The sequence below is a fragment of the Platalea leucorodia genome (genome assembly GCF_965183815.1).
Source record: "Platalea leucorodia genome assembly, chromosome: Z".
Lineage (NCBI taxonomy): Eukaryota > Metazoa > Chordata > Aves > Pelecaniformes > Threskiornithidae > Platalea > Platalea leucorodia.
Window position 1 is genome coordinate 29,808,281 of NC_138858.1, and position 16,063 is coordinate 29,824,343.

General features: G+C 41.2%; 1 protein-coding gene across 5 annotated transcripts in view; it reads left to right on the forward strand.

Annotated features, from left to right (window-relative positions):
* Window positions 1-16,063, forward strand: part of DOCK8 (dedicator of cytokinesis 8) — a 102,313-nt gene that overhangs the window by 62,805 nt on the left and 23,445 nt on the right. For all 5 annotated transcript variants that reach the window (XM_082337052.1, XM_082337053.1, XM_082337051.1 and 2 more), the window contains 11 exons: window positions 901-1,076; window positions 2,853-2,948; window positions 4,273-4,368; window positions 5,167-5,316; window positions 7,777-7,890; window positions 8,925-9,080; window positions 11,430-11,569; window positions 12,166-12,335; window positions 13,963-14,108; window positions 14,834-15,016; window positions 15,700-15,835. In XM_082337052.1, coding sequence (XP_082193178.1) covers window positions 901-1,076; window positions 2,853-2,948; window positions 4,273-4,368; window positions 5,167-5,316; window positions 7,777-7,890; window positions 8,925-9,080; window positions 11,430-11,569; window positions 12,166-12,335; window positions 13,963-14,108; window positions 14,834-15,016; window positions 15,700-15,835 — 1,563 coding nt within the window. The remainder of the gene's footprint in view (window positions 1-900; window positions 1,077-2,852; window positions 2,949-4,272; window positions 4,369-5,166; window positions 5,317-7,776; window positions 7,891-8,924; window positions 9,081-11,429; window positions 11,570-12,165; window positions 12,336-13,962; window positions 14,109-14,833; window positions 15,017-15,699; window positions 15,836-16,063) is intronic.

A 16,063-nucleotide genomic window follows, 5' to 3' on the forward strand; every position in this document is an offset into this window, starting at 1 on the left:
CATTTTTTCCTGTGAGGGTGACCGAGCACTGACTGGCACAGGTTGCCCAGAGAAGCGGTGGAGTCTCTCACCTTGGAGATATTAGAAAGGACCATGTCCATGTCTGGACATGGTCCTGGGCAACTGGCTGTAGGTGACCCTGCTTGAGCAGAGCGGTTGGACCAGATGACCTCTAGAGGTCCCTTCCACCCTCAACCGTTCTGTTTTTCTGCTGCAGTCCATTGTCCTAAAGCCTGTAGGATTCATTTGCTCAATTGCTCTGTATTAACTGACTTGCCACCAAGCAGCTGTGCTGTGGGCGCTAAAGACAGGTAGGCCCTTTTCTCTTTCAAATATTCATTTAAATGCCCCTTGAGGGACATTTAGACCGATGTTAGGATGTGCTAAAATCTCTGAGCTTGCCTACACTTGGAAATTCTTTATCCTGGAAAAGTAAGGTCCATGGGGAAGCTGAAAACTAGGTAATCATTTAGTGAAACTCCTGCTGGCAGTGCTCCCTGCTTCCTTGGATACTTTGAACGTGGTGTTAAATGTTGTGTGTTGAAGGTGGTATTTTGTGTTTAGGCCTGTGAATCTTGTCTTAATCTACAGCAAATTAAGAAGAGCTGATGGGAAGAAGAAAGAGCTATTGTAATAGTGCTGCTGCTCAGGTAGCCCTGTTAATCTTTCGTTACTGCTTGTGCAATCACCCTGGGAGCTGTTGACTCAGAAAACATCTGCACCTTATCATTCAATGCCTATGTAATTTGTTAACAAAGCAGTTGGTGGTGAGATTTTCAGGAGCTTTATGCTATTCAAAATGCTGATGCTATAACAGCACTGAGCAAAGCTGGCTTGAATCTCATGTTTGTTTCATACATATGTCCTTTAGTCTTAGTTCAAACATCTCCCTATGGGCAGGTGCAGGCAGCAGTGCCATTTTGACAGAATCTCGTTACTACACATTTGGACGCACTTCTGCAATGGCTGTTGGGAGTAAACTCCTGCAGAGCCGAGTGATAAGCTGCAGCAATCCTGACATCACTGTTACACAAACTGCTACTGACGAGGAGGTCAAAAACATCATGTCATCCAAGGTAAGACAATGAAGTCAAATGTCTGGAGAATTGTATGGACCAGAACCTGATAATCTAGATTTGTTCTTTGAGGGTTGGATTTGCTTCTTGTAAATGCACTGTACGTATCACCAGAAGCATTTGCTGTTTATCTGTTTTGGCATAGGCACATGTTAAATCTCATTACTAAATTCTGATGTCTCTTATCAGTGAAGAGAGCAAGAGGTAAGAACTCTGTCTCTTGTTTGAGGCTTAGACACTCCACGGAGGGGTCTGCTTTTTTGACATGCCTCACTCTCCTGTTCTTCCTGACATTTAGGTTCTGTTCACGTCTGGTGATGTGGGCTGGCCCATGATGCCCAGTCAGTGTTAGAAAAGACTACTATTGATTACACTGGGAACAGATTCACTTTCTGAAAGGGGTGAAAGAGTCCTCAGAAGGGAAACAGTTTTCCTAAAATGCACTGATAATTTATTCTTGCTCCTTTTAACTCTTTTTTCTTTTTTTTTCTAAATCACAGAGCCTGTTTAGTGCTAAATAGTTTCCTGTTAAAAAAAGTAGGCAATTTATATGACAGCAGCCCCATGATTTTATATCGGCTATAGTACAGATGCCATGTGCGTATTTTGTAACTGGGTCTTTCCAAATACTTAATTCAACCACTGAGTGAAACACAAACTTCCTCTGTCTTTCTCATCCACAACTACGTATGCCACCAACAGCTTGCAGGATAGAAAGGACAATGACAGCCGAGAAGCAGGATTCTGCTTCCCTGATTGGCACCTGGTGCTTGCTGGTCTACAGCATCCCAGGCTCATCTCAGAGCTTTACGAGGACATCTGTGCTCAGTTCTCTGGGGAAAGCAAAATCCAGAGTTCCCCATTCAGCAGGAGCTGGGAAGCTGTGCCTCTGACAAAAGCAGGATTTTTCCCCTGTGCAAGGAGCCTGCTCCTAGCTGCAGCCCTGGCAGAGCACCGCAGCAGCATGTCCGCTAAGCTCTGAACCGTATCCCCCCACCCTTTTCTTTGAGTGTTACGTATGTAAAATACTGCTGCTCAAGCAGGCTATTTTCAGAAAGATTTTGAAGTGTTTTCTCTGTTGAATGATCATGTGCCTCTCCAGTTAAAGTGAATGGGTGCTTGTCTTCAGCAAATTAAACCACAACTAGTAAGATGCACAGGCTTTGCCAATCTATTTGATTTGTTTATATGGGCATACGTATTCATCCATAGCAATTTTTAATAATGTAGAGTTGAACTTAATAGCTTTATGAATTTTACTCTAATGCGGTGTCCTAAAAAAACAGCACTCAAGGCATTTTTTTTCCAAATTAATACAAAATTAAAATGTTTGATGTTACAGCTTCATCACATTGATAAATGTAGCAATTTACAATCGCCTACTGCCATTTCACTGCCTTTTAAATTGGCATTACTTTTAATGGAAGGAAGACTCCCAGATGCTAGTTAATTTCAGATGTAGAGCCACCAGATGAACTTAAAAGGACAGTTACCCTTGAAAGGGTGAATCGGAGCACTTCCAAAATGCAGCTGCAGTGCTGAAACGGGGCAGGTGATGGCAGTGTTGGCGTTTGCACGCTCCTGCGGCTGCTGCATTCAGGTGGTCTTTGGCCTCCACTGGGAAGGGGGGTGGGGAGAGGGAAAGAGAAGAGCTGTTCAGGTTAACATCCGTGCATACCTTCCAAAAAAACCACCGCTGCTGATTTCCTCTCTGTTAATTAGCTTAATTTATGTATTAACTTACTATTATGTTTTTCTTCTGGCTATGCCCTCCAGCCTATGGATCACAGTTCCAGTCGGATGTCTTTCTACGTCGAAGGAACAAATGACATGCCAAGTGTTAGTGCAAGCCCAAGACCATCCAATAAAAAGGTAGCCTACCACTAAGCGTGAGGGCGCAGAGCTCACAGAGCCTGGAGCCTCCTGAGGCAGTGCTGGTAATTAGCACTTCTAAATGAGAAGAGAGGAGAGAGAGAACAAAATAACAACCACTTTTATCGAGCAAGGAGTTTATGATGGAATATTGAATCAGTGGGTAAATGTTACCCAAACTTTTCTGCTTCTGCTCCAGAGTCTTTAGATTCTTTTTCCAGGACAGATTTAGACAAGTAGCAGCCTGCCTGGATCCTCCCTTTTGCTCTCTTTCTCAAGGTGTTAGAGCATCTGTCTTTTTCCACTGCTGTTTGCCCTTGGATGCCTGCCTTTACATGTTACAGTAAACTGCATTCAGAAATGTTTGCCATCTCTCTCTTCTCTAAAGAATGTTTTTCTTTTCCCGTTTTTGTACCTTTTAGAACCAAGAAATTCCTTTCTATCTTGAGTATGTATTTCAAAATACCTTTTTAAAAACAGAGAAGATACCATATCACACAGACAATTTTTCCAGAGCTGTATCTTGTGTTTGGCATTCAGCAGCACCAGTGGCTTTGGATGAAGAAGCAGGAGAAAAACCCTGCAATGAGCAGTTCAGAATCTGAGCTACAGTTAAGAAGCTCTCCTTTCTTACTCCTGTTTATTGGTTTGATTTCTGCCAAAAAGCATAGCGGTTTATACCCAATCTGAATATTGGATGGATTAATATGTCTTATTCAATGTAAATATGCTTATGAACCTCATTAGCTTTATTGTTTGTGTCAGGAATGGAAAATAGACATTGCAATAAATTTTTAGTCCAGATTTGAGTTTCCTAAAAGTTTAGATCATGGGGATTGGGTGTCTTATGGTCAGATCTCACTGCAAAGAGTATTGTCTCCAGCTACAAACCTCTGTACAAGCTCTGCTGTGGTTATTGCTGTGTCCTTCTCTCCCACCACAGAAACAATCTTACTTCTACCTTCTCTCAAAAAACATAGATGTGCAAAAAGGAAATGCTTAGTGTGGACTGGGAAACGTGATTGCTCCCTGTCATGCACACAGCCAATGGCCTGAGGATACACCAAAGGCATTTCCCAGTTTAATTATCCAGGGTTCTGGATCCACAGAAAAATGGGTCCCAAAGTCTGTTTGCCATCAACATTCCTTATATGTCGTTTTGGTCAAAATTGCCTTCTCATCCTACAGGGATGTCTGCACATCCCCATCCAGCTGCTGACTCTCAAATATGGGGGAGTTTCCCACAGGGAAGAGGGGGGATGTTGAAACTGGAAAGTGTGTTGATTGAAAATGCATTTCCAAACACTCTGTTTTTATTATCTAGCATTTCCACGAGGAGCTGGCACTGCAGATGGTGGTCAGCACGGGTATGGTGAGAGAATCTGTCTTCAAGTATGCCTGGTTCTTCTTTGAGCTCCTGGTAAGATTTGACAGTGATATTTTATAGTAAGTTAATGGTGAAATGTAGCAGGTACTCCAGGCACAGATTTAGTTGGGTGGCGATTTCTTCAGTTACTCAGCCCCAGTGTGAAAAGGGGAGGTCCCAAATAATGGAAGTACAATTAAAGAATTCTCAATATTCACCCCTGTTCCCAGCTGACAGCCTGTGATGGCAGCCCTGCATGAACTACATGCACAGTGGTCCACAGCTTGCAGAATGCTGAATGACAGACATCAAACTGAGCCCTTGCTTTTCTGTGAATACCTGTCCCTGTCTTTTCCGCTTTGTTAACAACATGGGAGCAGTGACAAGGCTCCCCAAACTCACAGTTTCACAGAACCCTGAGGTGATGGATGTCAGTGGAAAAAATATACTGATTTCCACTGGCAGCATATAAGCAACCCAACAGCAGGTCAAGAAATAAGAATTCATTCCAGAAGTGTCCCTCCCTGTCTGTCATCCTGAAGGACAGAAGTTGCAAACAGCAGTATTTCAGAGCTGCAGATGCAAGGGACCGGGGAGGGTGATTCTGATTTCAGGTGCTGAGTGTAGCCAACTGCGTGAACATGAACAGGAATCAGTGTCTGTGTTTGAGTCTTAGGCTCTCTGTTGTCATTGCCAGTACATGTAGGATTTATCACAGCACCTCTGAGAAGATGAGAGTGATTACATTCAGGGAAAAACAAGCAGGGAATCTTACTTCCATGGACTAACTTAAAGCAGTAGTTTTACCTCTGGTTTGAGCATTTTTTTAATATTTTGTTTTCTGCTTTGCAGATAAAGAGTATGGCTCAGTATGTTCACAACCTAGAGAAGCAAGACAACCCACGAAGAAGCCGGTTCTCCGATCGCTTCAAAGATGATATTACCACTATAGTTAGTGTGGTTACTTCAGAGATTGCTGCACTTTTAGTCAAACCACCAAAGGTAAATGCATGAAATCAGCACCATGGATCATTGCTACTCACCTTGTGTTACACTGAGCTGTATTAAACCCCATTTCACCTTCAGCAGTGTCACTAGAATTAGGCCAAAACTAAGGTGGTATTCTCACATGGACCTTAAGCGGGAGTTGTGGCTGTGCAAGGAGCAGCCCTGTGCTCCCCTGGCCGACAGTTTGTTTTTATTCAGCTCAGCTCCCCAGCCTGCTTCTCGGTGTGGCTGCAGGGTGCAGGGAGGGAATCCCCTTTCCCATTGACAGGAAAGGTTGGACACCCATTTTCAGTTGCAGTGCTGCTTTATGCCAGGTTAGCCAGGACATCAAACTGCAGCCCAAGCAGGGCTTATTCCTTTTATCCCCCTTTCCTGTTACCCTCCTTTCTACTGCATAGTGGTTTATTTCACATCTGACTTCTCTGACAGCAATGGGCTGTGCAATATGAAGGCAGTATTCCTCCTGAGGGTTGCGAAATCCAGCCATGAGTGATCTAACCCCAGATCTCCTTAAAAAGGCACTGGATTTAGAGCCCTAAATCTCATGAAATTCTTTCTCCTGATATATTTTAACAAGTTGCACTGATATAATGGATTATAAAGTTGAAAGGATCACAAAATGTAATTTATATTTCAACATTAATACTGTCAGCTTACATCATTGATGTCACTCCGCACTGGCTAGCAAAGTTAAGACCAGAGATAGGCACTGGGTGACTATTGTTTTTTCAGATGTTGGAAGTGACTTGTCTCATGCCCAGAGCTGTCAAATGCACTGTGCTAGCCCAGCAGTGTGCTCTGCCACAGGGCAGACCAGGCTGGAGAGCTGGCCTGCTGGGCCACTTTTGAACCAGCTCAGTTTCCCGATCCACTTCTCCCTGTGTGCGCCACTGTTCTGCTGAGGAGGAGAAACTGGGAAAGGGCCAAGACCAGACAACTGAGAGCAGAGAATGGCAGAAGTGATTGTCACTGTCCACCAAGAAGTTGTTCCTGAAGCTTTACCCTTTGCTTGATCCTTTGGTGTGCTTCTGTGATAGCCACATGCAGAGAAATCATTTCCACAGAAATGTTTACTTAGGGTGTCAGTGACCTTTTTTTAAAAATACGTTGTGTAATAAAAAATTGTTACATTAAAAATATTTTAACAGAACTGTAGGTTTTGCCAAGAGATTAATATTTTATAGCTTCCTCATAAGAAATACACAGGGTTTTATGGGCTGTTAATTCAATTTGGTTTTGATAGAGTGAGTGTATAGAACCTGATTATGTGTGAAAATCCCACTGCAGTGTTTGCAGAATTAGGGCCATTGGTTAGTTGTACAGAGCAGCAGTAGGTAATGTGTCTCTGATTTTTAAACCCGAGCAGTAATAATCTGTGTTTCAATACATGGTTGAGCATGTCAGATTGCCCTGGGATTCTACAGTGATATGTCTGGCATATTTTAGCCTACCCAGTAAGGCAGTGGAAAACTAATTTTTTCTCACAGGAGAAAAATGTTTTGCTCTGTAAATTCCAGATTGTACAAAATATATATATCTATATTCCTGAACAGCAACAAAAAGGTTGAAAAATTAAAAATTAAATTGTAACCACCCTGAGGTGCTGCACAGCTGTTCTCACTAGTCAGAGACATGAGTAGGGACAACATTTTTCTCAGTCATCTTGTCTGTCAGTCTTGAGTGAACCTACCTGAGGGCTCTGAGCATTAAACATGTGCAGATCCCTGAGGCACCTCCACAAATTCCTCTTGGTGAACTACATACACTACTGAGATTTTATGATTTAAATTGGTATGTTTGAAGTAACTGTAGCTTTATTTTAGAGGGCACGTGAAGTTCTTTCTTTGTGATTTTTACTTGCGGGCTGCATATCTCTGATAATCAGGCCAATTCTAAGCGTGCAAGAACTTAGCTGCTAAATGGTAAAACACACAGATTTGTCTTGCCAGTATTTTTTTACTATCAGTTTTACACTTAAAATTTCTAAACAGAATACTTGGCATTCCATCAGCAGAGCCAGTGCAGATTTTTATTAATATTTTAAAACAATATTTTATGTTTTAAGTACCTAAACCAGCATTCTCTAATGTTAAATGTTCAATGAAAAAAAAAGGCATATGCAGGATTGCAGCCCATAGGGAATTCAGAACAGGTCTCAAATTCCATTTCATTGTTGTCAGCCCAAAGGTTTGCATAGATAAACTTGTTCATTCATCCTGTGATATTCGTCTGTGAAAGCTACAACAGCTGAAATAATTTACAGGAGTGATTCTGCATAATTTTAACAAGATCACGTAAATTGGAGAACTGAAACAATCTTGTCCAATATGTTCCAGGAGGTGGTTCTGGGAGCTGTCCCCTACACTATTTTTTAATGATTCTAAAAAGTCTTCCACCCTTATATAAGTTTTATACATCACAACTGAAATTCTTTTTTTTCCCTTTTTTTTAAAGGAAAGTGAGCAAGCAGAAAAAATTAATATCAGCCTGGCGTTCTTCTTGTATGATCTTCTTTCTTTAATGGACCGAGGATTTGTGTTTAATCTCATCAAACATTACTGTAATCAGGTAGGCACCATGCATGATTGGGATTGCATTTGGCTTATGGCCAGTCCGGTGTTCTGTTTGATTCATTTATCCATCAAGATCCTTTGAGTTGTGTTAAAGGGCCAGGTAAATTTCTTATTTCCTATTGCATACACAGAGACTTTAAACCTCTTTTGATTTGTGGTCTGCAGAAAAAAAATTGATTGGAGGTTAGGACTCTTTTAGAAATGTTATACCTTGCACTGCTGGAGAGCATCTATGGAGCTACTTTTCTTCCCTTAGTTTTTTACATCCCTTAGCAGCAGGGTCTGCAGACAATACAGAGCAGCTTTTGGTCCATGACTCTTCCAGGACAGTGCTGTGATGGACAGTATTTAGATTTGGGGGGTTCAGTCAAAATGATCCATCTCTGTCTTCTTGCTTTACAAGCTCCCCAAAATTAAAAATAAATGATGATGCAGGATTTTGTTATTAAATTATTTGTTGTATTTGAAAAGGAAAGTTTTCCTTCTGTTTTGTGACCTGATACACCTGGTGTAGTTTCTCTGCCAAAGGAAGGCCCTCTGTCAGCTGATGGTAGATAGGAGAACACAAGGTGGCTACCACCCCAGTTTCCTATAGTATGTGCAATAGTCCACTGATGTCATTGTTGATATGAAGGGAAATGACAAGACCACTGATGCTCTGTGTTGCCTAGCAGGACTTTTTATGAGTTTGCCACAGACTCAGCAGAGTTTTGTTTGATTTTAATCTTTGTGGTATGCAGAAGGGAGAAAATATTGTATGTTTTTCTTTTGTGAGAAAAAAAACCAAACAATTTATTGTCTTTTGGGAAGTTGGTAAGTTAGCCGGGGAGTGGGGAGGGAGACACCACCACTGCCCAACAAAGAGCAGCTAATGGATGGAAACTAGTTAGGTGCAGGGAGCCAGTGAGCGTTTTAATGCGTGCTGGGCTATTTGTCTATTTCTGTTTCAGGAAGCAGGATATTTCAGCGCATGGTATTTTAAATAGTGCACGCCCATCACAGGACACTTTTTTTTATTTGCTTTTCTAGCTCTCAAACAAGCTGAATTCACTCTCCACCCTGATTTCCATGAGACTGGAGTTCCTGAGAATTCTCTGCAGCCATGAGCATTACCTCAATCTGAACCTCTTCTTCATGACCTCCGCGTCTGCTCCAGCATCCCCCTCTCCCTCCTTATCCTCCCAGGTAGGCATCCATTAGAGGATATTGCATGAATGTCACATGAAACACACATGTAGAGAAAGACTTATGTTGCTCTGTATTCAGATACTTAGGTTAGAATTAGCCACTGTTGGATCAGGGAGAACAACTTCCCTCTTGAAATAAAAGGGGCAGAAGAATAAAGGCTAAGGGAGTACTACTGCAAAACTACATGTACACAAGTTAAAACTTAACATGACACAGGTATGTGCCCCTCTAGAAACTTGCAAACAGAAAATGGCTGTTAAGGTAGACATAGAAGGTCCAAAAGGAACACGGCTCTTAAGGCTAATTTACAGGCGCACCTATATCCCATACATACACAACCACAAATATGTATTTCAGTATTTGTTTTGGAGAACTATGGCATGCAGCAGTGCACAGCAAACTTCCTGTGTGTTTGCCTTCTAGATGAACTTCTTGTTCTCCAAGTGGATGTAGATGCTACTACTATGTTAGTGACTAAAACACTGCAATTTTCAACATCCTGGAATCATGGATTTCTGTTGAGCCGTAGCGTTGTTCAGAGCAGGATTATCATGCTTTCCTTTTCAAATAGCAGCATTCTTTGTTCTGGATTCCTCCCTGCCCCAGTGGTACAGATGATGCTATGACTTTCCCAATGATTTCTCTGTGTTTTCTGGACAGCGGTTTCCCTTTTATTTGAACTTTATGATTTTTCTGTGTGGAAACACTCAGGTGTCCTGAGTAGACATCTCCACACAATTTTTGTGAATGCCCCTCCTCATCACTTCTCATTTCTCCCAGGTTGTCATTCCAAGTACATGCACATATTTCCAGACTTGACCTGATACTGACACAGCTCTAGACTTCTCGAATGTCAGGACCTCCCATCCACCATCCGGGCCATGAAGTTCACAAACACATTCAAGAAAGAAATTGTTGCCTGGCACGCGACACACTGTTTTGCCAGTCTTGTGCTCTTCCCCTCTACATTCTACTTAGCTGGTATCTTGCTTTTGCCATGGGGCAGACCCCTTCACAAAGGGTGATAGCCTGCCTGTTTTCCACCTCAGTGGTCTTGCAGAGGTCAGGACTGGGATGAAGCAACATCACCAACTCTTTTTCTCCTTTAGGAGTAACCTATGAAATGCAACTTGTGCAAATCAACAAGGCTTTTGTGGCCCTTGGATGATTTAATACATCAGCTGAGCACTCTTGCAGTAATTTTGGTCTGTCTGCAGGAGTGCTGCCCAGCTAGAGTTAGATTTTCAGTAAGAAATGTGGCCTTGTGAATAAATCTTTTGGAATTCTTGGAGAGAAGCCAAATTCACTTAACTGGGTGCTCTACATTTTAACATTATTCCACACAAACCTAGTACAGCCAATGCCTGTCTGCTTGAGGTTGAAATGGGAGTGAGCTTAAGTACGTGGATCCAAAATATGGGGCTGCTCAGAAACATGAGTTTCATTTGACCCAATATGCTGGAAGACAGCTGCCACAGTGTGGTATACTGCTACTTCATGTGTTTGTTTTCTGGGACTATTCCCAGGTGACTGACAGAAATATTGGGAGAGAATATTGAAGAATATAAATTAAAAGCACAATTTGGACTCATAAACTGCAGTAGCTGCACTGGGGAGTAGAGTCTAAGACTTATGCTTACCCGATCAGGGGACAAAAACATTCCAGGTGACCTGTGTCACAGACCTATGATTGGAGAAGCTAAGAAGTTCACAACACATATATAGCAGCAACTTTCCATTCCTGGGCTGGTTGTATATCAGTCATAGCCATAAGTTACAGCAGTTTGAAGGCTGCTCTAAATTATGCCAGCTGCCAGCAAGCTCAGCGAAGGATTTCCAGGGTGAATGGAAACACTGTTCGCATGTCTTTCCTGACCTTACTTCCCTGCTAGACATCACGGATGCTGAAGAGGGCAAAGTGCAGAGCTTCTGACACGAAGGTCCCTCTTAATGTAGGGGCAGCCTCTTGCTGTACAATGCCCAATGGCTGCTCTGCAACAGTAAGGGCAATGTAAAGAGTTGTAAACATGGAGAAAACTCTGACTTTGTGTCCTGTCCAAACTAATAAATACAGGGTAGGAATTTTACATCTCAAAAAATGTCAAATGAGTTGTTTGCACAGAATGGAAAGGATGAGATTGCATCCTAGCAAGCAACTCATTTGAAACTAGGTGCTTTTTATTTCACACTCAGATGTTTTCCTCCAAAATGTCCAACCTTCTTTCAAAGTCTGTGCTTTTCTTCTGGTAGAGATTTTCCATTAGCTACATGGGCTGTGACTACAATCTCTTTAAGAAGCTTTGATTTCAGTGACCATTCTTTAACATTTCTGATATACTTCTGCAGAACTCTAGCTCCTGCTCTAGTTTCCAGGACCAGAAAATCGCTGGTATGTTTGACCTCTCAGCCGAATACCGTCAGCAGCACTTTCTGACCGGCTTACTTTTCACTGAATTGGCAGCAGCACTGGATGCAGACAGTGAGGGGTGAGTATCCCAATTTGCAGATTTTAGAATGCAATCGAATCACTCTATTACTCTTGGCAAGGTCATAGTTTGATTCCAGGGCAGTCCCATTTCCCCCACTCTTTTCAATGAGTCACTCTATAACATAGCAATAACCCAGTCATTGTTTTATCTGCAGTATATTAGTCCCAGTGAATAAAAATGTACTATTTGTTGCAGTAGTGTTGGCTAAATACATGAATTGAGAACACAACTTAAAATTTCAATTGCTCTTCTCTCTAAAACACCTCTGCCTTTGTCTGAGCTTAAGAGTTTAGCTAAACTTTGGCCAGAATCTGATGCCTTTCTTTAAGCACCTCTCTTCACCATATTGAATTTTCATGAGAATTTTGAAAGACTTGAGTGCTCTTTGATTGTGGTGAAGTGGCTTGGAGATATAAGATAGCTACCTTTTGCAGGGAACGTGAGTCTCTGCTCAGAATGGACGAGATTATTTAATGAATATTGGTGTATTAATTTGTTTCTTTCAGCTCGACTCTGTTTCTTAAATCTTTGATTCATAAATAATTTGTGCATGACCCATTAATGGAGCTCATGGATGTATTTTGTGTTAACAGGATTAGCAAGGTGCAAAGAAAAGCTGTCAGTGCTATCCTTAGCCTGCTGAGTTCCCATGACCTAGACCCACGTTGCTCCAAAAAAGAGGTGAAGATTAAAATTGCAGCTCTCTACCTCCCTTTGGTTGGTATCATTTTGGATTCACTGCCACAGCTCCATGATTTTACAAGTAAGACCTTTTTCCCTTTGTATTTTTCAGCTTCTTAGAGTGACTTGTCTAAACAATCTATCAAACATAAAAGAGATCGTGCTAAGTGCAGAAATTCCACACAGTCTAGTAAGGTTGAATATTTCTTTACTTAGAAGTAAACTGGATTTTTAAGGACAGGAAAAACTTCAGTGTCCTCACTTCATGAGCAAATGATAGACCAGAGATGTATCTGTAAGTACTCCTGCCTATCTCTTAGTGTAAAAACTATGATCCTGCAAATAAAGCCTGCAAGATCTGTGAGAAATATTGAGATATAGATAGGTTTAAGAGATAGTAGGGAAGAAAAGAAGAGTGATACTGACATCATGTTACATCACAATTAAAGAAATTAGATTGTATTCTTTCTATCTTTTTCTATTGCTCTTTAATGCTTTTAACATGGTATCAGAATTATTCTCAGGCAAATGTAATCATCACACAGGAAATACATTTTTATCATCTGTTATAACTATAACTTTGCTCTACATTATCAAGCCTTTTAAAACAATATCTAAGCTGTTTCCTTGTATTTTGCTACATGTGTGTTCACACGATACTTCTGAAAGTAGCTATTTCACGTTTTTTTCTAAGATAGTAGATCTCTGCTACTTGGAAAACTACATTTCACTTCCATAAATAAAATAAAGGCTATAAAGAAAAAAAGGTATAATCTTTGAAGAATATATTTTTGTCACGAGTTCTGTTTTGCGTTTAGATGTCTGGATGAAAAATTAATACTATGAAAGTATTATTTAGCACTTTCAGTCTAATAGGATGAAAGCATTTATTATATGTTGGCTAATCAGATCTCACCCCATTCTTCTAATTTAAGTATTATCGTTATACCACAGATGAAAAGGAGACATTATGAGGAAGCCCAGGTGTACCAGTATGGCTAGGTTTTACAGTGTCTGTATGAGTATCTGTCACAGGAGGCTGTTGATCTCATTCTGAGCACACTGGGACTGGCTGGTCACTCAGCTTCTCTGAAAAACAGGACTTGCAGAACACAAAATGGACACTCAGAATCAGAAGAGATTTTTACAAAACTTATGTATAAATAGCTTTATTTGCTGAAAGTGATGTCAAGAACTAGCAGGGAATAGAATCAGCTAGGTGCTTGAAATTAAATTTGTTCTTTGGCGAGCAGGCAGTACTGGCTCTGTCAGCTGTTAGCAGACTTACATACTTTGTTGAATATCACCAAACCCATGTACGGCTTTCACATTGATCCTCTTACCTGAAATGGACTGGAACTGGATGGTTCCAAGTCTTATGAAGTGCTGGCTAAGCTTTGAACTTCAGAGACAACCTCGTGTTTGCTGCTGCCTTTGCTTTTAATTTAGCTTGTCTGAACACCTGGCGCTTATTGGACACATCTCCTTTCCCTGTGTTTATTTGAACAATTTGGTAGCCTTTATAGATGGCTGCAATGTGTCTGGCTAATGCTACGCCCTTTCACTGCTTGGTACATCAGCCAGACCAACAGTGTCAGGGATGGAGGTGCCAGTTGCTTTGTTAGGTTACAGCCCAATGGAAGACTGTGACATGTGAGCAGCAACAACTGGATTGATCCTGAAGTTCCAATGGGATATTTCACATCTAGTTTCAGATGGCCGCAGTGGAAAGGGACGCACAGGAAACCCAGAAGAAGAACAAGAGTCTGCAGGTGCAATCAATCAAAACGTGGCCCTTGCCATTGCAGGGAATCAGTTCAACCTCAGGAGCTCTGGAATGTCTCTGGTGTCCCTGGTATGTCCAGTGCTCTGCCAGTATCCTTTCCTGTATCTGTTTTCCTCTTTCTTTGGTTTCTCCTTTTATCTTTTCTTGTGACTAATAACTACAGTCATGAGAAACTGCATTCTTGTTTCCTCCAGCCCCAAAGAATTCCTCATATTCCTCTTGTCATCTCCTCCTCTTCTCTTGTAGTCACTTAATTACTCCTTTACCATAAGTAGTTCCACTTTTTCTTCCACATGCCTATTTCCATTTCCACACCCAACCCAGACTCATTTCCAGATCAGAAAATGCCACTGCGACTCCACCTCTGCTTCCCAGTCCCAGTCTCACCTGAATCCATGGATCTAGGCTTTAAGATCCTTCTTTTTCTCTCTCTATCTCTTTCTTCATGGTTGTTCTTATCTTCTATACAATTTGGCTGACACAACTGTGTGGCAAGAGGAGACCAAACAGTTATAGATCTTTCTTCTACATTATTCTAAGGAAATTAAAATACAAACATCTAGCAAACAATGCACTTGTGCTTTTTTCTGTCTTTCACATGCATACAACTGGTCCTATCACTAACACATACATACATTAAAAAAATACAATCAGTATAACCTGGAAGAGGTTAAACTTACTGAAATCCAGTCCCAAGATTTGATTTCACTGGGATTTAAATAACCTTATTTCACCTGAATGACCTCCCTCTTCTTTTTCTTCTTTCAACTGACATTTACTTTATCTGCTCCTAGCCCTACAGACAGAGTGCCACATTAGGTCCTGATACTACTCGCAACCTTTTGATCTGTTTCCTCTGGATCATGAAAAATGCTGATCAGAATCTAATACAGAAATGGATTGCAGACCTTCCATCCATGCAGTTGAACAGGATTTTAGACCTCCTCTTCATTTGTGTCTCATGCTTTGAGTACAAGGTAAGTAAAACATGGCCTCATTTTGTTGTCCTGTTTTGGTTTAATTTTTTTTTCCTTACCTTCCAGCTGCCTGGGGAAAATCTGTTATTGACAATTGTTGAATTAGGTCTTGTCTAATATATGGTACAAATAGACAAATTAATTCAGATAAAATAACTGACACTACCCTTTAAGCAAAAGGCAGCCAAAACCTTTGAGGAAGTCCTGTGAAGTTGGCTTAAATTGTTTTATTATTTTCCTTTTCCTGGGGATTTGAGGGCTATTTTTGGTGGACAATATATTGACAGCTCCTGTAAGTACTGGAGCTGTTCTTCTTGTGCTCTTCCCATTTCAAAGCAAGGTTGTGGTAGATGATCCTTTAGTTGAGAGCTGGGACTGGACATCAGGACTCCCCTCTTTGATAGGGTCTGTCTGAAACAGGTCAAATAACATTCTCTCTGAACCTTAATTTCTCTCTCTGTAGCACTGAGCTACATATTTGTGTTTATTAGCACTACATATACTACCTATTTCCTCATCTGCAACATTTAATTAGCCTTTATATGTTAGTCAATCATATTCGTTGCTTTCTGCCCCCTCTCTGTCAACAGGTCTCTCCTGTTGTTTCTGGTTCTGGAGATGTAATTTGGACTCATGTCCAAAGATGGAGGCATTGGTGTTGATTGCTTTGACTTTACTTTCAGGGCAAACAAAGCTCAGATAAAGTTAGCACCCAAGCACTCCAGAAGTCACGAGACGTTAAGGCCCGATTAGAAGAGGCTTTACTGAGAGGTGAAGGAGCCAGAGGAGAAATGATGAAGCGCTGCAGAATACCAGCTGGTACTTCATACCCCTCTCCCCCCATGTCTTTTGAGAGGATCTCAAGAGGTTGTAGACATAAATGGGTTTGTTGTGTTTTATGCATACTCCCCATTTTCATCCTTATATTTTTCACCCACAGTCCTTTTCTATGCAGACCTTTCTTGTTTTTGCTGTGGATAAAAATATCATTAGCTTTCAACTATCCAAGGTGTAGCTAGGACTGAGCTCTTCTCGGGTGAAGAATAT